At 46.7% G+C, this 19,010-nt stretch overlaps 1 protein-coding gene and 1 long non-coding RNA gene across 2 annotated transcripts in view; one reads left to right on the top strand and one right to left on the bottom strand.

Annotated features, from left to right (window-relative positions):
* LOC133095339 (uncharacterized) overlaps positions 1-2,069 on the top strand; it is a 28,344-nt gene extending 26,275 nt beyond the window's left edge. Inside the window, exon 5 of the long non-coding RNA XR_009701587.1 lies at positions 1,891-2,069. This is a non-coding gene — a long non-coding RNA (uncharacterized LOC133095339). The remainder of the gene's footprint in view (positions 1-1,890) is intronic.
* The window catches only part of CCDC13 (coiled-coil domain containing 13), a 28,574-nt gene extending 16,218 nt beyond the window's left edge, over positions 1-12,356 (bottom strand). The window contains exons 1-6 of the mRNA XM_061196551.1: positions 12,136-12,356; positions 10,139-10,287; positions 7,856-7,998; positions 6,190-6,279; positions 2,046-2,162; positions 700-804 (exon numbers count right to left, since the gene is read on the bottom strand). Of these exons, the coding sequence (XP_061052534.1) occupies positions 700-804; positions 2,046-2,162; positions 6,190-6,279; positions 7,856-7,998; positions 10,139-10,287; positions 12,136-12,356 (825 nt within the window). The remainder of the gene's footprint in view (positions 1-699; positions 805-2,045; positions 2,163-6,189; positions 6,280-7,855; positions 7,999-10,138; positions 10,288-12,135) is intronic.
* Between the last annotated feature and the right edge of the window lie 6,654 nt (positions 12,357-19,010).

Genomic DNA, 19,010 nt, shown 5'->3' with positions numbered 1-19,010 from the left:
GTGTGACTCTTGGTTTCCTGGTACAGCTAACCTTCGGATGGTGTTTCCTGCATGCCAGGCACTGTGGTACGCAATTTACACATCTGTACTCATTCAGTCCTCCCAACAACCCTGTGGGGTAGGCACTGTCATTATCCACAGTACACAGAGGAGGAAACTGAGGCACAGAGAGGCGAAGCAACTTGCCCAAGGCCACACAGTTGGTGGGTGGTGGGCTGGGATTTGAACCCAAGCAGTCTGGCTGCGGAGCCCCTGTTCCTAGCCTCTAGAGATGCTCCAAAATATTTAGAGTGTAAAGAGGGAGACAGGCTAAGTTTTTTTTGCGGGGGTGGTAATTAAAACCTTCAAAAGCCTACAGGCATCTGGACAAAACTGGAAAAAGCCTACAAGTACAACAGTCACGCAGATTTACATGAACTAGGGGAAAAAAATCTGCCTGGAGTAAAATAAATCAAAGGCTCTGGCATTTGTTGAGCGCCAGTGCCTGGTATGTAGTGTTATATAAATGCTCGTTCACTTAATAACAAATGAAAACCAGGCTGGTTGGGGAGAATGTAAAACAACAGCCCTGCAAGTGCGCTCTGCAGAACCTAAAGGCCTTTTTTGGGTTCTGTGTCTCTAATGTGGGTCAGCGCGGGTCTTTCTGGGGCATTTCAAACCTAACGTTCAGGGCCAGGAGAAGTCTGATGACTCACTCACCTTGCTCTGCAAGACGAGAATTTGTTGAGCCCGACCCCTCCACGTCCCAGGCGAGGACAGGAGCTGCTGGATGTTCACATCTTCCCCAACCTCACTGGTTAACACCTGAAAAAGGTGAGGCCTTCAGTATGGCCGGGAGAGAGGGCTCTGCCAGAGCCCTAAAGCTGCTGCACATGCAGAAACAGTGCTGGGTGCATGGGGCTCCCCGAAGGCCCGGCCTCCACCTGCACAACCTTCCCCCTTCCCCCGCTCCCTGCCTCAAAGGCCAATTGACCACGCTCCAAGAGCAGCTCTCCCTGGGAAAGCAGTGAACCCATCATCCCCAGCACTTCTTGGTGATGCTTAGAGCAGACAAGGAACTGCTGACAATGCCCAGGTGGGGGCCCTTGCCCTTGACACATTCCGGGATGAGTGAACCACAGAGTTGACCAAGACCTGCTCCAAATTTGTTCACCTGTCACCCAGAACTATCATTCTGGATGGCTCCAGGGAGGACATGGCCACAGGGCCTCACCCTCCGTGCAAAGCCACTGACAAGGGGCCATGTCTGAGTGCAGCAAGGAGGGGTGGGCTACCGAATGTCACTTGGGGATGTTTGGTTCCAGAAGGGCCCAGCTTTGTGGCTGTTGCAGAGAGGTGTTCAGGCCCAACTTCGAGGCTTTGAGGTGGAAACAGTACACCCCAGCTTGTGCCCTGGTCCCCTTTGCAGCCTGTCACAGAAACCCATCTAGCGTACCAAGTCTCTGGTGCTTGTTTCCACAATAGAACTCTGTTTTGGAAATCTTGGCTGGCCTGAGTGGTTCCAGCAGGAACCGCTGCTGGTGGTACAAATGCCAGAGAATTCACTATGTAAATAAAAATAAATAATGAACCAGCTGGGCCTGCCTCCCAAGTCCGAGCATTTTCCTTTGAAAGGGGCCTTTAACACACAAACAACCTTTACATTTTCTAATATTACAGACAGCAGAGGGCAGGAGATGGGTCGTGGTAGGCTTCCAAGTCCAAGGTGGCTTATTAAGGAGATGCCCAGGATCTGTTGGGGTGCACATAGCACAGGGAAGGTTTAAGGGCCCCTCCAGGGTGGACAGCACTGTGCTCCCCCATCCAGGGTTGGGCGGGCACCACAAGGGCTTCTATGCAGGGCCCCGCAGGCAGCCGGCAACCCCCCTCACCTGCTGGGTCTGTTTCAAGGGCTGGTGGAAGGAAGTTACTGGATCTGAGCCTGACCCAGAACAAGCAGCATGATGCTCACGGGGCCAAGCTCCTGAATGGAAGCCATTGTCCCAGCCATGACCTTCCCAGTCCCAGGCCCACCCACGAGGACCTGAACCCTGGCTTGGAAATACCTTCTGGGCCATCCGGAGCTCCTGCTTCACAGCCTGGATCTGGTTGCGGAGGTCACTCATCTTCAGGTTTGTGGCCGCCAGCCTGTCCTGCAAGACCTTCACCTCTGGGCTGTCCTGCTAGTTGGGAAAGACAGGAGGGAGAGCAGTCATTTGAGGCCTAGATAGTAACAATAATCACAGCCCCCGTTTATCCAGGTATGTGCAGGTACCACACGAAGTGCTTGACAAGGAGCAACCCATTTCATCCTCACAACCCCTGTGAGGTAGGTTCCGTTACCGATGCAGAGCAGAGGCTGGAGGGGGGTGACCCCTCGGCTTGGGGGACCTGGTAGGTAAAGGGGAGCGTGGATGTGGATCCCGGCAGCCCAACTTCGGGGGCTGAGCCCTGTGCTCTGAGTGTGGCGCACACAGGGGGACGTGGGTGGTGGCCGCAGACGGGGAGCATCTGGAGGGGGCTGCTTCCCAACCCCCAGACACTCCCAGGCTCTGGGCTCTGCTGTGCTCAGAGACTGGCATCATAGCAAATCCATCCTCAGTCAGGATGAAGAGGGAACTGGTTCCTTTAGCGAAGGCAGCCCCAGCTTGGCAGGAGGGCCATGACCATCCCAACTTGGGGCCTTCCTCTCCTAGAATTGTCAGACTGGGCCTTGGGCTCCCTTTCCTGGCAATGAGCTCACTGAATAGAAATAAGGACCCAGTTTAATCCCCAAATGCTCCATTTCTGTGGCTTGAAGAACTGCAGGAGCCATGAAAACTCTGCCTGCTGGAACTCTTAGCAAAGTCTTTTTTTAAAAAAAATATTTCATTTAAACTATTTGGATGAAACTTTTCTCAAATGTGTTCCCCACTTATGACTTAAATAGAAGTTCCTGAAACTCTCAGAACTTTGGCATTAAAGGGACTCCAAGGTCAGCCCATTCAAACCCTTTCCGTAGGTGAGGCAGATAAGGTCCAGAGAAGGGAAATAACATGGCCTCACAGGCACACAGCTGGTTGGGATGACAGAAGTGGGAGTAGAGGCCTGGTGCTTCCTTTGCACTGGCGGATTCTCCCAATATAAGCTTTTGCTGATGCCAGGGCATCGTGGTGACAGAAACATCTGTTGGTTGGTGGGTTGAGTGTCCCATCAGGCAATGACACTAAGACCATCTGCTCCTGTCCCAGCAGATCGGGTGGACTAGACTTCTGGGAAACAAGATGGGTCCTGCAGCGGCTTTCTGAACTTACCTTAGTAGCCACAGACAAAACCGCCTGTGAACGCTAGTGTGAAAGATAGATCCCAGAAGACTGGGTCTGGGGAGTTCCATGGACCCCAGAGGCTCTGGGCAGCCCCGCTGAAAACCACTGGTCAAGGAAACTAGACCTGCACAGGGCCCAGAAGGCCTGGACTCATCCAGTCTTCTCATCTAGGAAATGGCTGCTTCCTCACAGCACCCCCAGGAGGCTAAACAGAGTAACCAGTGAGAGCAGAATTTGCAAATTGGGAATTTACATAAAACACACATGCATCTTTTAATCTATATTTTTGTATGTCCTTCCACCGCCTGGCTGTATGCCATCCCTCCCCACTGCTGTTGGGAGCCTGTCTGCTCCCCTGCTAAGGTGCTGCTTTGAATCTGCCCTGCGTTGGGAAGCAACAGTCCCTGCCTGTCAGATCTTCGGTGCCCTGAGCCCCCTGCTGGCTCTGGTGGGTGGCGGTACAGGAGCCGTGAGAGCATTTGGGAGCCTGAGGGCACGGAAAGAGCACACCGATTGGATCCGCATCTGAGACCCAGGCGGCAATAACCATCTCCAAGCCTCGTTTCCTCTTCTGTGAAATGGGGGCACGTTATACCAGCCTCCGGGGTATATGTGAGTATTGATGGGATAACGCACGTAAAGGGTGCCCTCTGGGGCAGATGCTGACGGGGGTTGATGCTGGGGGGCATAGCCTGGCTTGGGTGGCCAGCTGGCAAAGGCGGCTGAGGGCCATATTGTGTTCTGGTGAGGGCATCACCCTCTCTGCTCTGCCAGGCCCCAGACCTCCCCTCCCAGGAAGCTGAGCCAACCCTACCTGCCTGACATTTCAGAGCTGTTTCTGCCCAGAGTGAGATTTCACAAGCTTTGTGGGTGTCTTGGGCCTGGGCACCCCCTTTCCCCACCCCGGGCTGTTTCCTCTGAGGCGATACTGGAAATGGTGTCCATGGGAGCAGATAGCGCAAAGGCCACTCACACCACAGCTTCATGAGGCCCCACGCGGAGTGAGGGCGCTCAGCTCCACTCTGGAATGTGCTTGGAGCTCTGGGCTGGGATGTGGAGTGAGCCTGCAGGCTCTGGAGTATGGCCCAGGCTTGGGTCGCCCAGAATAGTCTAACAAGGGGAACATGGCTATTGTCCTCTCTCTGATCAGAAGATGCCCGGGAAAACACGTGTCCCGAGGAATGGAGACTGCAACCCACCACGCACTCTTCCGTCAGAAACCTCCCAGGCTCCCTGCAGCCACAGAATGAAGTTGGAATTCCTACTCCAGCTACCATCAAGGCCTCGCTCCACAGGTGACCCCGCCCCAGCTTTGTTTGGATATGTTCCCCTTTTCCTCCTCAGGGCCCCTGGGCTGCAGCCAAACGTTATCCAGCTGATGCCCAGCTAACAAACAAAATAGGAATATTGACGCTTTCCTGCTCTGAGCTTGCACTGCTTCTGCTGGAAGGGCCACCCCCATCTTCCTGCTCCAGCAAGGCCACTTGAGGAAGCCCTCATCCATCCCACCTCCTGGCTGCCTCAGGTAGAGCGTGTGCTCCCTCTGTGAACCCAGAGCCTAGGGGCTTTCTCTGAAGGCCCTGTCCCCCTCCTTCCTTTAGTATGCCTACTCATCTCCCCTCTTGAACCCGCTGTGGACAGTGGGCCTGTCTTTGATTCTCTGTGTTCCAGGGCTCAGAACATTCTGTCAGGCTCAACAAGTGACTGAACAAGTAGTTTCCCATTTAGGACAGCCCCAGTCAGAGATATGGATAAACAAGGGGCAGCTTAGAAGTGTCCCTCAGAGCTGGGAAAGGCACTGAACGACACTCAGTCTAGCGTCTGCTGAGGGCGGAGCCCCTCCGTTGCCTCCCCAGCAATGAGACAGATCTACACAAGACTAGCCTTCAGGAGACACGTTCACCCCTGGAACCTGAGGGGCCCATCACTCGAGGGCAGTATTCTCAAGACAGGCATGAGGAGGCTTGATCTTGAGTCGTAGACAACAGGGAACATCGGGTGGAAAAGGGGCACTGAACTAGGAGTCCTGAGGCTTGGATTCTGTTTCACCAACTCATTTGGCTTCTTAAGAAAACCATGGGGGGGAATTCCTTGGTGGTCCAGTGGTTAGGACTTGGCGCTCTCACTGCCGAGGCCCCAGGTTCAATCCCTGGTCGGGGAACTAAAATCCCATAAGCCGTGAGGTGTGGCCAAAAAAAAAAAAGAAAAAAGAAAACCAAGGGGAGGCCTCCTGGGATGTTCTTGAGACTCTGAGCTATTTATTGTCTGGCTTGGGCTCCATGCTTCTCCCCGGTAGCCCACTGGGTCAGACTGCCTTCCTTTCATGGAGCTGCAATTCCCATGCCCTGAGTTTCATGGAGGCTCATTGGCTTAGAAAAAATGGAATCTTGGGAACAGCCCCATTCCCAATAGTCACTTTTACGCTGTAGATTTGGAGTTCCACAAAGGGAAGACTTCTTACAATATGGATTGCCCCAGCAAAAAGCAGGGTTCCACTGAGGAGGAGTGAGCTCCCTGTCCCTGGGGTAAGGTAGAGAGGCTGGATGTCTCCCCAGTAAGGATGCTGTAACGGACATCCTTTACAGCTGGGCTGAGAGCAGGAGGCTAATTGGATCAGGTCTTCCCTCCTGGTCCTGAAATTCTAGGATTCCAGGGTCCTCAGGCCCCTCCTGACCTCCCTCTCTGGGGACTAAATCAGAGTTAGCCCCTCACCAGCCTTCACCGGGGCATTCTTGGCCTCAGACGGTAGACTTGGCCACTGTCCCCTGATGGCTACTCTGAGGATGCTGCAATGGCTCAGCAATGGGGTGGAAGCCGGACAGAGGCACCTACGCCCCCATGGAAGAGGGGAGGCCCAAGCCCATGGCTGCCTCACACACTCCCCAGCACAGAAGAGAATTCATACCAAGGCTCTGTCTCCCATCTGGGCCTTCGGCAGCTTGGCTCCTGCGTCGGTGGCCCCCTTGGCTGGCAGCCTGGCCAGGGCCATCTGCAGCTGAAAAAGCAAACCTGGCACTTAATATTTAATTCTGCTCAGCAGTTGCGGCGCCTGAGTGAAGGGCTCTGGTGCTGCCGTCGGATGTGTGGTCACGGATCTCAGCAGTCCGTCCCTTCAGCTCATTTTAAGACCCATTAATGGAAGAACTCTCCTTTACAAGGCGCTCTGCGATGGGAGAGGGTTTAACTGATTGTCTGCCCCACTCCCCAGTCACAGCCTAGGATTCACGAACAGCTTAGTAAATAATGATTCTGCAACCATGGTCTGCATCTAACAACAGCCTGGGAGCCGGAGAGAAAAGGAACTACGGACTTCACGTTACAGTTGAGGAGACAAGGTCAGAGACACTGAGAAACCTGCCACTCAGGCTCATGGCCTGGTGGCCAAGACCACTGCTGTATACAGACAGCCAACCAACCCTTTAAGGGTTTCCCAATTGTCCTTCACACAAAGACCATCCCTGTCTGACAAGGCTGGGCACAACCCGCCCTCCCACCTCTCTGACCTCATCTTGCTCCAAGCTCGGCCACATTGGTCCCCTTTCAGGCCTTTATTCCTATTCAGGGCCTTTGTACCTGCTGGGTCCTCTGCATGAAGGCCTCTCCCCGACCCCTCCGAGTCTGGCCCCTTCTCATCCTCCAGGGACCCACTGTGCATACTCCCTCCTCTAAGGGGCCCTCGATGCTGGTCTGTCTCCAGGAGGGCAAGGACCAGGCCTATTTTGCTCCCCACGGTCTCCCCAGGGCCTGGCCCAGAGCCTGCGATGGTTCTCAAAAAATACGTTATAGAAGAAAGAAGGTCTAATTCAATGCCAAGTGTAATGACTGTGGAGGATTTTGGAGGGCAACAGAACTGGATCTGAAATCTGGCACCACCACATGCTGCGTGACTTGAGAAAGCCTCTTAACCTCTGCCAGCCTCTGCTCCTCCAGCCACATAAGGAGAAGCTAAGTAGGTTCACTCTAGCTCCTGAGGGACCATGAACCGCTGGGGCTCGTGCCCTCCCTCGACTGGAGGGGTTTGTCATTAGCTGTGGGAAGCTCGGGGCAGCAGAAAGAGGAAGGTGGACAAAAGTGAGACGAACTGGTGGAATGCTCCTGGCTCTAGCTTCAGATTAGCAAGGATCCCTGTTAATTTATTCAACAATGCCTTTCTGGTGCTAACTACCTGCTAGGCCCTGTTCTAAGCATTTTACAGTGTTAAGTCATTTAATCCTCAGAAAACCTTGGGGTGAGTGCCGTTATGACTGCCACGTGACAGGTGGAGGCACGGAGAGTTTATACCTGGCTCAAAGTCACAACACAAGTCAGTAGTGGAGCTGAGATTCACACCCAGGTGGTCAGGCTCCAAGCTTGCGTCCTCCTTGCTGTGTCGGGCTATCTCTCCACCGCCTGCGTCCTCCTTGCTTCCCGACACTTTCCCCTCTCAGGATATGACAGAGACTGAGGGACTCCTCGAAAACACTGACCCACCAGTCCTTGGGAAGGACCTACAGCATCTAAGTGTGCTCCCTCTCTGGCGGAGTGGCGTGGGGTACAGGGAGCCCGGGGCAGGGGCGCCTGAGGCCCCTCACCTCTCGCTCCAGCTCCTGGATGCGGTTGCTCAGCTGCCTCGCTCTGGTCTTCGCACCCTCGGACTCTGCCATCAGCACGCGGTTCTTTTTGGACAACTCAACGATCTTGGTGGCAGTCACGTCCCCAGCCACACCAGCCGTCCCTAAAATGAAGGAAAGCAGTGAGGTCAATAAAAACACAGCCCCACACATCGAACAGGCTTGCTGCTGCTGGCCTGGGCCAGCAGCCATTTGGGCAACTATGAGTAGCTGTCCTCGGCCACCTCGTGTCTGTTGAAGAGGATTAGGACACATCAGGAGAAAGGAGAAAGAACCTGGGGAAGGAAACCAAACCTAGAAATACAAATGGTCCAGTGGTGAGTTCTCTGGTTATGTTTTCCTCCCAGGACCCAAAAGCATTACAAATCCTGGAACTAGACATCAGAAAGAAGTCTAAGAGAAGCCCTCTGTAGTCTGAAGGGCAGGAAGTGGGGCTAAGAGCGAGCCAGGGCTCTCTCCCAACACTGTCTCCAGACAAGCTCCACTCTTGAAGCTGCAATCCCATTATAATGGGGGCATCAGTGAATGGGCAAGCACAGAAATGCTAAAATATCTGGGTAAATATAATAGACTATTTTGCATCCTTCAGTTTTTTAAAACGTATAATGGTTGAAAGCAAATATGATAGCATAGTCTGATGGGATGTTCAACATATACAGACATAATACATATAAAAGCTGTAATATAAGGGGGGAGGGTAAATGGACTTATATGGTGGTAAAGTTTCTTCATTCCACTCGAAGTGGTAAAATATTAATTCTAAGTAGACCATGAAAAGTTATGTGTGTTGTAAGCACTAGCGCAATCACTAAAAAAATTGTACAAAGAAATAGAAAAACTAAACTAAAGCAAACACTAGAAGTCCACCCAAAGGAAAACCAGTTCATCAGCTGTCAGCAGCCTGTCACTGTAGCCTGGTTTAAAAACATGAACTGAGACTGTCAGACTTTTCTCTTCAAAACATGAAGTTGGAAATCAGAAATGGGGACTGCTGAGTGAGGACTGGATTTAAGAGGTCTTGAGGGAGCCTCAGGGCTGGCACTCAGATGAGGCCATGAGCACGCCAGCAGAGGCAGCAGAAGACAGGATGTGGGCCAGGCTGGAGAAGAGGGGGCAGGCCCTGTCTCCCAGGTCTCCTGGGGTGAGGAGGCATCTCCTGCCCTCCCCGGAGCCCATCAACTTCTCGACACCCTTGCAGAAGCTGCCCCTTCGCATCTGAACCCCGAGCCAGGTTAGGTGTTGTCTTCTCTTCAGTGTGGATTTGTTTTAGACAGAAGAGGCCAAAGAATGGAGGGAAGCACGACAGGCTACCAAGGGCCTTTAAGATACCAGATTCCCCTTGTTTTTTAATTCAGCACTGGTCCTCTGGGTGCACCTACTCTTAAAGTCATTTACTAGCAAAGGCAGAGAGAGACGCTCTGGCAGATGCCAGGTGAGGCATCATGCCCTCTGTGATTGCTGACACTGACTTTGTGCTTTCTCAGTCAGCCACCTGGGAATTGCTCAATGGGCGTACATCGAGCAGAGGACAATCAGGGCCAAGGTCCCCACCAGATCTGTAAGAACAAGGTCTAGCTCATAACCACAGAGTCAGTGGTCAATGTCCAGCCCACACCCACAGGGCTAAGGTCATCTCCAGGCCCACAAAGCCAAGGTCCCTAACAGACCCACAGGGTCAAGGTCTCCAGCAACAGAACCAAGGTCCAACTCCGACCTGAAGGGCCAAGGTCCACTGTACATGCTGCTGGATCTCAGGAAATCCTCCCAGAACAGCTAACTCCCCTGTCTTGTCCACCCTTCTGGAGCAGCAACAGCAAGTGTTGTAGAGTAAATGCCTACTTCCACTGGGGCTTTTTCACGTCCATGATACAGTGTTTGACCCGGAGCATCCAGATAGAACGGATGCCGTTGGCCCACCGAACATGCAGCGAGCATCACGGAGAACTCTTGTCATGAGTCTCAGTGGGGTCATCCACACTGCCTGGAATGCCTGCCTTCTGCCCCTGCTGTTCTCGTGCTTCCGTTTCCCAGCATGCTGGCCTACCTGGCCTGCTCCATTCCTCTCCCCTCTCCCTCACTTCCAGGATTCATCTGGACAAGCTTGAGCACAGCTGAACCTTGCACTGTCTCTTGAGCACCTGCCCTCTGGAACCTGCTGTTTGTCCTGCCCTGTAGGCTCCATGGCAGCTGGGCCAGCCGACCTGGACTTCAGAGCAGAAACTGTCGCAACAGCAGTGGAGCTACCTGTGAAGGCAAATCTGTCCTCTTCTATTTTCTTTTTGAGGTGTTTGATTTCAAAGTCCCTCTCCTTCAGCAACTTATACAATCGCCCGTTCTCATCCACTGTTTCCCTGAGTTGATCCCGAAGCCGTTCGATCTCGTCTTCAAGCATCCTGCAAGGCAAAGGCAGAATCACAGGAACCGATGGGCAGGGGTCAGGCCTCCACAGCCCAGGTTTGTTGTACCTGGTTGGGCACTGGGTGGAGATAAGAACTGGTCTGTACAAAATAGGAATGAGAAATTAAGGGAATCTCAGTGAGCAGATTTTTAACACACTGTTCTCAAAACTGAACGATTAAGGACACACACACAAGTGAAAGGAGAAAGAAGTTTTCAATAACATGGTTTACTACTGATTCAACAGAGCTATATAAAACCCCACCCAGAGAATTCATAGTGTTTTCCAGCATCCATGGAACATGCATAAAGATGTATTATAATTTAGGCTTCAAAGGCAACCTTAGCAAATTCCAAATAATGGACATCATACAGACCATTTTCTTTAATGGCAATTGACTAAAATTAGAAATCAATACTAAAAAGAGAACAAAAGTAAAATGAAAAACAGAACTCCAAACCCATCATATGCTTGGAATGGAAAAAAAAAAACCACACACATACACACACTCCTAAATTATTTATGGGTTAAGAAGAAATCATAATGTGTATTATGAAGCATTTAGAATGGATTGACTGTAGAAGCAATATATATGAAAACTTGCGAACAGCAGCTAAAGTGATACTTAGAAGGAAATGTATAGCCTTAATTGCGTATGTATATTAGAAGACGAAAGAGGAATTGTCTAAGCCTTAAGTTGAGACCAGGTCTCTGGGTCTCAGGTAAACCCAATAGGAAATCAGAATAGGTGGCTAGTTTTGTATATTACAATTGTCTTGCAAGTCATTTTTTTTAGAACTTTAAAACATGAGAAACATGTGACTGGTTGGTCTGTGATCACTTCTACCATTAGGCAGGGAGCCAGCTCCATAGAGGCAGTTGCTCAGGAAGTAAATAAGTTACAGAAATTATAGATAACAGTAATTATTTACTACCAGCTATTATTATTGTTGGTGTTATTCTACCAACAGCTCAAGTCTCCACAAATTCCAGTTTCTCTGACTTGGGGAAAGATCATTTGGGAATAGGTCTGGGGTTAACTTAGAGCTAATATTTAGGAGCCGTATGAATTTTTTCAATTATTGAGAAATCTTTATTTTTTCCTAATTAGCATTTTTCAGTAGAACATTGTGAAAATCAAGAAACCATGAAAAGTAGAATTTGCAGATGGAGAAGATAGATTCTGGGTGAAACCAGAAGCAAAGAGATAGCTCGACAACTGCTGTGATTTTTTTTTTTGCAAAATGACTAGCAAAGAATTTTGTTTCAATCCAGACTCCTGCTTCTAATAACCAATTTAAATCAATGCATCTGTGTGACATTGGCAAATTTAAAGCAAAATGAGAAGATTCTGGACTCCTTTCAACTGTTTCACCAACCATATAAAAGCAAGGAATCCATAAATTGCTTCTTCAGGACAGGTATGTTTATGTGTCTTTATGTGTCAGGAAAGGGAAATTGACACAGGAGAACAGTCCCAGATGAGGTTTGGAGTAGTGATCACCTGTGAATCATCAGGGCCAGCCAACCAGCTCCTCAAAAACCAAAACACATTTTTCACGAAAGAGAGACTACGTAAGAAAATTCAAGTGAATAAACTACACCTTGATGAGTTTCAAATTTTCCATTTGACTTTAAGTGGTTTTTGAACACACTTCATGTCAAATTATGTCCCTTTATCCGATGCAAGAGTCTTCAATAACAATCTCTGTGTCAAAACTTCTGGGTCTCAGCTGATAAACACACATCTGGTCAACCTGCCTGTCGAACTGTCTGCAATCATTCTCCCCCACCTTCCCTACCTCCCTGCAGTGCTCCTGGGAGAGTCCAAACTTGCATTTACCTCTGTTCAAAGCTGGTTTTTGAGTTCTGCTCCCCGGCTTGGAGGACGCTGAGGCCATCAGAGATCTCCAGGGGCTCTTTTTGGTCATCAACTCTGCTTTGGAGGCTAAGTTCTTTTTCCTTCCGTTTCTCCATCTGCTTCTGTAACCTTCTGTGCTGCATCTCCTGCATGGCCCTGAACTGGAGCCTCAAGGTGTCCTGTGAGCCTTCATCCTCTGCCATCTTGCCCTTGGAGTAGGAAAAGAAGCCTGAGCCTAAGCAGACTCCACAAACTGCTCCTTTCCCAAGAGTGCTCAGCACATAGTCAGCCCTGTCTACAACCCCCAAGCCTGGAGTTGGCTGCTTATCTTTGCATGTATCCATGAGGAAGCTTGGAAGACCCACCCTCACTTCAGGTCCCCTGAAAGCCAAAGCTGAGCCGAGCTAAGCGTCAGCTCTCTACACACCCTCCCGTGCCTGAATGTGCCACCAGACCTCGAATGGCATCAGAATACTCTCCCCATCACTCAGGTTCAACAGTTGACTCCTTCCTGTCCCTAAAAACAGTGGCTCTCAACTCTGGCTGACCATTAGAATCTCCTAGGAGTTCCTAAAATATAGCAAGGCTGGGGCGCATCCCTGAACCATTTAAAATCTTAATTCCTAGGAATGGGGCTCAGACATCATTACTGTTTTTAACTAAGGTATAATTTTAGGTTGAATTATAATTTACACATAGTAAAGTGCGTAAGTCCTGAGTGTACAACTCAATAAATCTTTACACAGGTATGCAGCCCTGGCTCCGGCCAGGGCCCCGGTGGCTGCCGGCTCCCCCAGCTCCAGCCCGGGCCCTTCTGTACTTTTCCCCGCACTTACAGTGGTCACTCCGCTGCTGCCTTCTTTGGCTGCAGCAGCTCGGGCACCTCTTCCAGACGCCTTATTGCGCTGCCCCGGCAACCGTCACCAGGGAAACCAGCCACGCCGCTGCGTGACGTCCTCACGAGTCTACGGCAACCAAGAGGGCGCCGGGAGTTCGGAAAGGGACAGAGGCGCAGATGGTCCGGGTTGAGGCGGTAAGTACATAGGCGAGGTGGGCTGACGGATGAGGGCGTCTTGTGTATGAGACTTTAAAGTTGGCCAGTGGTCCGCTTCTGGAACATATTTTAAAAGTTTTGTGGGCCAAACGTTCTGCACAGAGATGCGCATCCCGCACTCCTGCTGGGGGGAATTAAGGTGAATGATCCCACCATGAAATTTAACGTAGCCATTCAGAATGTCTTTGGAAAATGTGGAACAGTGTGGGGGGAAAGGTTATTTTGTGACGGTGAGTGAAAAAGGCAGAACACGAAATAGTAATTGCTAAGTAAATGAAGTTGTGTTTTTAAAAACTAAGAACGGAGGGAATTCCCTGGCGGTCCAATGGTTAAGGCTCCGCGCTTCCACTGCAGGACACGGGTTCGATCCCTAGTCGGGGAACTAAGATCTCGCCTGCCCTGCATGGCGCGGCCAAAACAAACAAAAAACAAAATTAATAACCCCTAGGAACAGAAACAAGACTGCGGAGGAATGCATAGAAATATTAAAGTTAAAAATGGTTGTATTCGTGTGCTGGAATTGCAGTGCTGTGTTTTTATTTTTGCACTTTAGAGGATTTAAAATATAGTGAACATGGTTTATTTTCAAAGTGGAAAACACTTGTATGTTTGTTTTTTTTTAAAAGACACTTACCAATTTAAGACACTACTGTATCCGGGTCTTTATAATTAGAAAGTCTTAAGATATCTCACGGTTGTTTTTCTTTCTTTTTTTCCTCATAAGGCATTCACCCACAGACATGCATGAAGGTGGGGCACCAGATCACATTTTGCAGAACTCTAATGCAATATCACAACCAGAATATTGACGTTGGTAATTTTACTTGTATTCATTTGTGTGTGTGTTTAGTTCTATACAGTTTTATCATGCTTAGGCTTGCATATTCACCACCATCCTCAGATATTGAACACTTAAATCACCACAAGGATTCTTCTTGGGCTTTTGTAGCCACACCCGCTTCCCTCCCTCCCCACCCCCAAAGGCCCTAATCCCTTGTGACCACCAATCTGTTCTCCATTTCTAAAATTTTGTCATTTCAGAAATGTTATATAAATGGAATCATATATATGTAACCTTTGGGGACTGACTTTTTTACTCAGAATAATTTTCCAGAGTTTCATCCAAGTTGTTGTATGTGTCAGTTTGTTCCTTTTTATTGCTGAGTAGTTTTCTATGGTATGGATGTACCACAAATTGTTTAACCATTTGCCGGTCAAAGGACATCAGGGCTGTTTCTAGTTTGGGGTTATTACAGATAAAGCTAATATAAACATTCATGTATAGGTTTCTGTGGGAACTTAACGTTTCATTTTTCTGGGATAGATGCCCAAGAGTCCAGTTGTATGATAATAACATGTTTAGTTTTGTAAGAAACCGTCAACTTATTTTGTAGAGTGGCTGTACGATTTTACATTTCTACCAGCAGTGTATGAGTGATCCACTTTCTCCATATCTTTGCCAGTGTTTGATGTTGTCACTTTTTAAAATTTTAGCCATGCTAATAGGTGTGTAGTGACTTCTAATTGTGGTTATAATGTGCGTGATGGATAATGATATAGAACATTTTTTTCAGGTGCTTATTTGCAATCTGTATATCCTCTTTGGTGCAGTGTCTGTTTATGTCTTTTGCCCAATTTCTAACTGTTGACTTTTGAGAATTCTTTATACATTCTAGATATTAATCGTTTGTTGGATTGTAGTTTGCAAATATTTTCTCCCATTCTGTAGCTTGCCTTTTCTCTTCACATGGGTTTTCACAGAACAAAAATTTTAAATTTTGACTAGGTCCAGTTTACCAATTTCTTTCTTTCGGTGTCAAGTGTAAGAACTCCTTGCCTAGCCCTCGATCCCAAAGATTTCCCCCTGTGATATTCTAAAAGCATTAGAGTTTTTTGTTCATGATTTATTTTGGCATAATTTTTATGTAAGATGTGAGGTTTAGATTGAGATTCTTTTTTTTTTTGACCTATGGCTGTCCAGTTGCTTCAGCAGTATTTATTGAAAAGTATCCTTCCTCAACTGAATTGCTTTTGAACCTTTGTCAAAAATCAGTTGTGTAAATTCAGAAACAGCAACAAAAAACAACCCAATTCAAAAATCGGCAAAGGACTTGAAGAGATTCCTCCCTAAGAAGATATACATATAGCTAATAAGCACATGTAAACATGCTCAACATTACTAGCCATTAAGGAAATGCAAATCAAAGCCACAGTGGGATACCACTCCATACCCATTAGGATGGCTGTTATTTAAAAAATGGAAAATAAAAAGTGTTGTCCAAGATGTGGAAAAATTGGAACCCTTATGCATTGCTGGTGAGAGTATAAAATGGTGCAGCCGCTGTAGAAAAGTTTGGCAGTTCCTCAAAAATTTAAACATAGAGTACAATCCAGAAATTCACTTCTGAGTATATGCCCAAAATATGAAAGCAAACAGATATTTGTACACCAATGTCCATAGTAGCACTATTCACAATAGCCAAAAGGTGGAAACAATCCAAATGTCCATCTGTAGATGAATGGATAAACAAAATGTGGTATTATCCATTAAATGGAATATTATTCAGCCATAAAAAGGAATGAAGTACCGATACGTGCTACAACATGGATGAACCTTGAAAACATTATGCTAAGTGAAATAAGCCAGACACAAAAGGACAACTATTGTATGATTCCACTTATATTAGGCTCCTAGAATAGAGATTGCCAGGGAGCAGGGGAAGAGGGAAATGGGGAGTTATTATTTAAGACTATGAAGTTTCTGTTTGGAATGATGAAAAGGTTCTGGAGGCAGATGATGGTAATGGTTGCATAGCATTTTTTTTAACGTTTTTTATTGGAGTATAATTGCTTTACAATGGTGTGTTAGTTTCTGCTTTATAACAAAGTGAATCAGTTATACATATACATATATCCCCATATCTCTTCCCTCTTACGTCTCCCTCCCTCCCACCCGCCCTATCCCACCCTTCTAGCTGGTCACAAAGCACCGAGCTGATCTCCCTGTGCTATGCGACTGCTTCCCACTAGCTATCTATTTTACATTTGGTAGTGTATATATGTCTATATATACACTACCACTCTCTCACTTTGTCGCAGCTTACCCTTCCCCCTCCCTGTGTCCTCAAGTACATTCTCTAGTAGGTCTGCGTCTTTATTCCCGTCTTGCCCCTAGGTTCTTCATGACCATTTTTTTTTTTTTAGATTCCATATATATGTGTTAGCATACGGTATTTGTTTTTCTCTTTCTGACTTAACTTCACTCTGTATGACAGACTCTAGGTCCATCCACCTCACTACAAATAACTCAATTTCGTTTCCTTTTATGGCTGAGTAATATTCCATTGTATATATGTGCCATATCTTCTTTATCCATTCATCTGTCGATGGACACTTAGGTTGCTTCCATGTCCTGGCTATTGTAAATAGAGCTGCAATGAACACTGTGGTACATGACTCTTTTTGAATTATGGTTTTCTCAGGGTATATGCCCAGTAGTGGGATTGCTGGGTCGTATGGTAGTTCTATTTTTAGTTTTTTAAGGAACCTCCATACTGTTCTCCATAGTATCAATTTACATTGTATCAATTGATACAATTTATCAATCAATTTACATTACTGTATCAATTTACATTCCCACCAACAATGTATGAGGGTTCCCTTTTCTCCACACCCTCTCCAGCATTTATTGTTTGTAGATTTTTTGATGATGGCCATTCTGTCCGGTGTGAGATGATATCGCATTGTAGTTTGATTTGCATTTCTCTAATGATTAATGATGTTGAGCAACCTTTCATGTGTTTGTTGGCAATCTGTATATCTTCTTTGGAGAAATGTCTATTTAGGTCTTCTGCCCATTTTTGGATTGGGTTGTTTGTTTTTTTTTGATATTGAGCTGCATGAGCTGCTTCTAAATTTTGGAGATTAATCCTTTGTCAGTTGCTTCATTTGCAAATATTTTCTCCCATACTGAGGGTTGTCTTTTCATCTTGTTTATGGTTTCCTTTGCTGTGCAAAAGCTTTTAAGTTTGATTAGGTCCCATTTGTTTATTTTTGTTTTTATTTCCATTTCTCTAGGAGATGGGTCAAAAAGGATCTTGCTGTGATTTATGTCATAGAGTGTTCTGCCTATGTTTTCCTCTAAGAGTTTGATAGTGTCTGGCCTTACATTTAGGTCTTTAATCCATTTTGAGTTTATTTTTGTGTATGGTGTTAGGGAGTGTTCTAATTTCATTCTTTTACATGTAGTTGTCCAGTTTTCCCAGCACCACTTATTGAAGAGGCTGTCTTTTCTCCATTGTATATTCTTGCCTCCTTTATCAAAGATAAGGTGACCATATGTGCGTGGGTTTATCTCTGGACTTTCTATCCTGTTCCATTGATCTATGTTTCTGTTTTGGTGCCAGTACCATACTGTCTTGATTACTGTAGCTTTGTAGTATAGTCTGAAGTCTGGGAGCCTGATTCCTCCAGCTCCATTTTTCGTTCTCAAGATTGCTTTGGCTATTCGGGGTCTTTTGTGTTTCCATACAAATTGTGAAATTTTTTGTTCTAGTTCTGTGAAAAATGCCAGTGGTAGTTTGATAGGAATTGCATTGAATCTGTAGATTGCTTTGGGTAGTATAGTCATTTTCACAATGTTGATTCTTCCAATCCAAGAACATGGTATATCTCTCCATCTATTTGTATCATTTTTAATTTCTTTCATCAGTGTCTTATGGTTTTCTGCATACAGGTCTTTTGTCTCCTTAGGTAGGTTTATTCCTAGGTATTTTATTCTTTTTGTTGCAGTGGTAAATGGGAGTGTTTCCTTAATTTCACTTTCAGATTTTTCATCATTAGTGTATAGGAATGCAAGAGATTTCTGTGCATTAATTTTGTATGCTGCTACTTTACCAAATTCATTGATTAGCTCTAGTAGTTTTCTGGTAGCATCTTTAGGATTCTCTATGTATAGTATCATGTCATCTGCAAACACTGACAGCTTTACTTTTTCTTTTCTGATTTGGATTCCTTTTATTTCTTTTTCTTCTCTGATTGCTGTGGCTAACACTTCCAAAACTATGTTGAATAATAGTGGTGAGAGTGGGCAACCTTGATCTGATCTTAGTGGAAATCTTCCTGATCTTAGTGGAAATGGTTTCAGTTTTTCACCATTGAGGATGATGTTGGCTGTGGGTTTGTCATATATGGTCTTTTTTATGTTGAGGTAAGTTCCCTCTATGCCTACTTACTGGAGGTTTTTTTTTATCATAAATGGGTGTTGAATTTTGTCAAAAGCTTTTTCTGCATCTATTGAGATGATCATATGGTTTTTGTCCTTCAGTTTGTTAATATGGTGTATCACATTGATTGATTTACGTATATTGAAGAATCCTTGCATTCCCGGGATAAACCCCACTTGATCATGGTGTATGATCCTTTTAATGTGCTGTTGGATTCTGTTTGCTAGTATTTTGTTGAGGATTTTTGCATCTATGTTCATCAGTGATATTGGTCTGTAGTTTTCTTCTTTTGTGACATCTTTGTCTGGTTTTGGTATCAGGGTGATGGTGGCCTCGTAGAATAAGTTTGGAAGTGTTCCTCCCTCTGCTATATTTTGGAAGAGTTTGAGAAGGATAGGTGTTAGCTCTTCTCTAAATGTTTGATAGAATTCGCCTGTGAAGCCATCTGGTCCTGGGCTTTTGTGTGTTGGAAGATTTTTAATCACAGTTTCAATTTCAGTGCTTGTGATTGGTCTGTTCATATTTTCTATTTCTTCCTGGTTCAGTCTCGGAAGATTGTGCATTTTTAAGAATTTGTC

The sequence above is a fragment of the Eubalaena glacialis genome, chromosome 7 (assembly GCF_028564815.1).
Source record: "Eubalaena glacialis isolate mEubGla1 chromosome 7, mEubGla1.1.hap2.+ XY, whole genome shotgun sequence".
Lineage (NCBI taxonomy): Eukaryota > Metazoa > Chordata > Mammalia > Artiodactyla > Balaenidae > Eubalaena > Eubalaena glacialis.
This window is presented reverse-complemented; position numbering and strand designations above follow the sequence as displayed.